General features: G+C 34.7%; 1 protein-coding gene across 2 annotated transcripts; it reads right to left on the reverse strand.

Moving 5' to 3' along the window:
• Positions 1-211: 211 nt before the first annotated feature.
• LOC105836395 (DDRGK domain-containing protein 1) lies at positions 212-2,795 on the reverse strand. 2 transcript variants are annotated; one of them, XM_012680396.3, is made up of 2 exons: positions 2,608-2,795; positions 212-1,306 (listed from the first exon to the last, which is right to left on the reverse strand). In XM_012680396.3, exons 1-2 carry the CDS (start codon positions 2,681-2,683, stop codon positions 510-512), a joined length of 873 nt encoding a protein of 290 aa, XP_012535850.1. In that variant the 5' UTR covers positions 2,684-2,795; the 3' UTR covers positions 212-509. The 2 variants fall into 2 exon arrangements, with proteins under 2 accessions (XP_012535850.1, XP_028046946.1); XM_028191145.2 differs by lacking the exon at positions 2,608-2,795 and adding an exon at positions 2,249-2,590.
• Between the last annotated feature and the right edge of the window lie 1,803 nt (positions 2,796-4,598).

A 4,598-nucleotide genomic window follows, 5' to 3' on the forward strand; every position in this document is an offset into this window, starting at 1 on the left:
ATAATTTAAATAGTTTAATTATATGTATCTGAATAACAATCAACTATAATTTATTATATGTATTTGTCTTTATTGCAATAATAAAATAATTTAAATCTTTTTCTAATAGATAATCAGGTTAGTCTGAGATTAAGTACAAAAATATATCAAAATCCTGAAATCGCAAAGTTGTCTCGTGATTGAAAATTCTAGATAAAAATATAAACAATTATTTTTTTTTGTTTTTCATTCATAGCTTCCGTTAATTTTCCAAAAAAGGCAAAAGAGTTGAGCAAAATTACAAAGTAAGCGATTAAATGGAATATAAGTACATAAATGAAGATGTTAGTGGAAAAAAATTAATAGCTACACAGAAGTGATACAAAATGTATAACTTTACTCTTGATATTACATTAAACTCATATTATAAAAGTAAAAACTATTAAAATTTTATTATCACTGTATACAGTAATCATACTTGTTTAGTTACAATCGAAATATGTACAACCAAAATTAAGTGTAGCATTTATCTAATTAGTTGAAATGCTACAGCTTTTTGCAGGAATCAAATTAATTAGATTATTTGAATTTTCAGCTAATTCAGTGATACTAACTCGACCACGTTGTTGCACAAATTTTGTAACAGCTTGAAGTTCTTCTTGCGATATATAAATAAATTTTCCTCTATCATCAATTACACCAGTTAAATTACCATTAGCTTGCAATTGTTGAACTCTTTCAACTACACTTGCTGTTTTTAGTCCAAAATGTGCAGCTAGATCTTCTAAAACCAGTATTTTGTTCAACTTTATATATGCAAGAAATTCTTTCAATAAATTTTCCTCGCATTCCTTATTTTCCTGTTCGTAACCTTCCTCCTCTATACTAAAAGTTTCTTTCATTTTCAAATATTCTTCGTATTCTCGTTTCTCTTTTTCTTCTTTAATTTTCCTTTCTGCTTCTTCGACTCGTAATTGTTCGGCATGTTCCTTCTCAACCTGTTTGTTCCTTTCATCTTGCAAAAGTTGCTCTCGTTTTTTACGTTCTTCTCTATCTCGTTCAGCTGCTTCTCTTTGAATTTTCTTTTCAGCTTTAGCCGCTAATTTTGCTCGTTTCTTTGCTCCTACTTTATAATCTGGCAACTCTATTTTATCATCTCTGTCTTCATTGTTATCTTGGTCATGATTACGTCCGTCGTCTTCCTCAGGTTGGTAATTAACATTTCCTTGCATACGACGTCTGACATTTCTCATGGCACCTACTCGCCTCAATCGGACAGCTTGAGCCATTCTAGCATCTCGAGCATTGGTTCGTACTTTCTGTGTAACTAAAGATAAAACTTGCTTGTTTACTGCTAAAGAGACCTTTTTAATCATTTTGTATAGAAATGAACAAGAGATTTACAAAGCACATCTTATATATTCCAAACTGTATTAAATTATCAGTTTATTATTTTAATTTATTAATTTAATATAGAATATTTTTGACTATACAATATCACTTTATCATTTAAAGTTATCAATTTTTAACAACTACAAGCATCTTAGATTTATTCTTTTTACTATAATAGTAACTAATTCAATCAATAAATATTTTACACATAAAGTTAAGATTGCCTATTTTGATTTGCAATTATGTCAGTCTGGAAATATGGTTGCTAGCTAGATATCAATGCTCAGAAACATCTTTAAAATTCCTTCTTTCCTGGAAAATAAACTATAAATAATTTCTTGCAAAAAATAATACCTCAACCAGGATAAAGTTATCGGCGTGCAATTTATGTAAGTATATTAAATTAATGCAAAAATTATATTCAGCCAAGATCCATTGCAAATCAAAATAAATGATCTTAACATCAATCTTTTTTTCTAATCGATAATAAAAACTTTCAGTAGTAAATATTGAAATTTTGGCTGTGATCAGCTGCAAAGAATAAAACAATGAATAATTTAGAATGTAATAGTCCACACAGCCTAAATGACCATATAAAATTCAAATAAACTTGTATTTAAACAAATGATCTTATTTATATATCAACAAAAATTATTTCATAATATTACTTTCTCATCAAATTTATGAGTATTACAAAAAATATAATAAAAATAGCATAAAATTTTACACATAAATTAAAGCAAATAAAATATTAAATAACTCGAATTTTACACAGATGTAATAGTATATTACATCTGTGTAATTTAAACAAGTATAGATAGTGTTACAATCTAAATTTTTATATCGTTGGTAATGCTTTAAGAGATGCGACACATACATTCTTAAATTTTGGTAGTATACATTATTTCATTAGTTCACAATTTAAGGCCCAGTTCCATGATTTAATTTAACTAAAGTTTAACCAACCAAACACACACGCACGCGCATTCTTTTTCACTGCACTGCTGCACTGGTGCAACAGGTTAGAGTAAAGACAAATATATCTTTCTCAATTTAATTTATTGTACCGGTGTAGCAGTGCAGCGAAAAAGAACAGGCCTTAGATCTAAAAAGGTTAAGTGACAGCAAATGGTTGGATTAGATCATGAGAGAATTCACAAGATTTTCATATGAAAAACAACTGACTTATAAAGAAAATTATCTATAATTTATCATGTTAAAGCGTGCCAAATTTACCTTGTATAAAAGCGGTACATATAACAATTAGTACAATAATTGCTGCGGCGGTAAATGTACACAGATAAACATCCATTTTCGACAGGAATAAAGCTTCGAGTCCACGATCCGAGAACGAGAACTTGGTCCCCAAGCGTGGACACAAGGCTTAAGGCCGCCGCACAGCTTCTGCATAACCAGTGTTGCCCAGTGTTGCCAACTCTGGGTTTGCTGTTTCTACCAAACGGCATAGTTCCTACCAGAGACTAAAGGGCCATCTACAATGGAGTGTTTTAGCCGTAACAGCACTAAAACTACGGCAATGCTGTCTAGAATAAAAACGACGTAGCAATAACATACAAGCCGGCCATCAAAGAAAGGCGACCAAAAACTAATCCCGAATGCCCCAACGCTCATCGTAAGCACGCAGTGAATTGGCTCAATGTCTGCTGTAGGCTGTAAACAGTAAAGCAATACAAAGTGGAGACATTTTCTACGACTACTGCTACGGCCTACGACTCTCCATTGTAGATGGCCTTTTAAAGGCCCTCACACATGAATTGACATAACCGTAACAGTAAGGTTTCGACCAATCACGTACTTGAATTAGCTAAAGACCTATAATCAAAGATTCGCCAATGGCAAACACAATTTTGATTGGTCACTTGAGTCACATGGTTTATCCGCCATTGCGTACCCACGCTGGGCGAGGAAGAGGGGAGAGTGCTCTGTGTTGAGCAGTATAAGTTAAAGGAATATGTGTCAGAAATTATAAGGTAATTCAATCTCTGTATTCTAGGGTCACTTTTGACGATACACTCAGGAAGAACAAGAAAAATTAAATTTGCATTTGTTATATGGCTGCGTACAACTTGGAGCAGGCTCACATTGTTTACTATCTCCACTACTCCAGACCCCAGCCCCAGATCCCAGCCCCCGGCCCCAGCCTCCATCCAGTCACCGTATAGGTACAAGATGGTGGATAGCAGTCATGGTGGGGGGTTATTGGCGCATCTTTGATTATAGGTCTTTAGAATTAGCTGGTTACGGCTAGAGATACTATACAGAGATTCGCCAATGCGTTAACGATTTCTGATTGGCTCCCGTCGCTTGAGGTATAACCGGAAGTATGAGAAAGAAAGATAGATATAACTGACAGAGAAAGCCTAGCCGACTTAACCTGTCACCTGTCAAAAGAAAACAGAGTGTCTACGTGTCTACCAAATAGAATATAAAATCAGAGAGAAACCTGAGGTTGCACATATTTTTCTACGAGTCTAAATACAATGCTTGGTAATTATTCAGTTTAGCCACTGGTATTCAAATATTGATGTAGTTGTGCTTATTCGATACAGTTTTGCTTCAAACGAACGAATCTAGCAAAAAAAGCGTCGCTCTGCCCCGGAAAGCGAAATAATAATCGTAAAATTTGTCGAATATTCAGGTTAAGAAATCTGTCATTCCGATAAAATGTAGCGACACGAACACTCTCCGCGGCCATGTGCGCATGCTCTACAGTCATATGTACATGCTTGGCGGCCATATACGCATACTCGGTGGTCATATGTGCATGAAATAAAGGCGCGAATTTAAAATGTATGTGTACTTTTAACGACTTCCTTGTATTCTAATAGTAACTAATAATAAATGAGTCTACATATACTAAAAATAATAAATACTGTAAAGATTAGCATATGATCTAGTAATAATCAACCATCATTGACAATTCTTACGTAAGGATCTTGCTAATCTTTTGTGTGGAAAGTCGCAAACCCATGTGGTGCAGAGAATGCTTTACGCACGCACACACACACACACACACACACACACACACACACACACACGGGGGGGGGCCTTCGGCCCCCCCTCCCGCACCCACCCCGTCCAAGTCGCTAACCCATGTGGCCTTATACTTTGCTTGCAATATACATGGGTTGCCTATGTATATTGCAAGCAAAGTAAAGTCCACATGGGTTAGCGACTTGGACGGGGTGGGTGCGAGAGGGGGGACC

Source organism: Monomorium pharaonis, chromosome 1, assembly GCF_013373865.1.
Source record: "Monomorium pharaonis isolate MP-MQ-018 chromosome 1, ASM1337386v2, whole genome shotgun sequence".
NCBI lineage: Eukaryota > Metazoa > Arthropoda > Insecta > Hymenoptera > Formicidae > Monomorium > Monomorium pharaonis.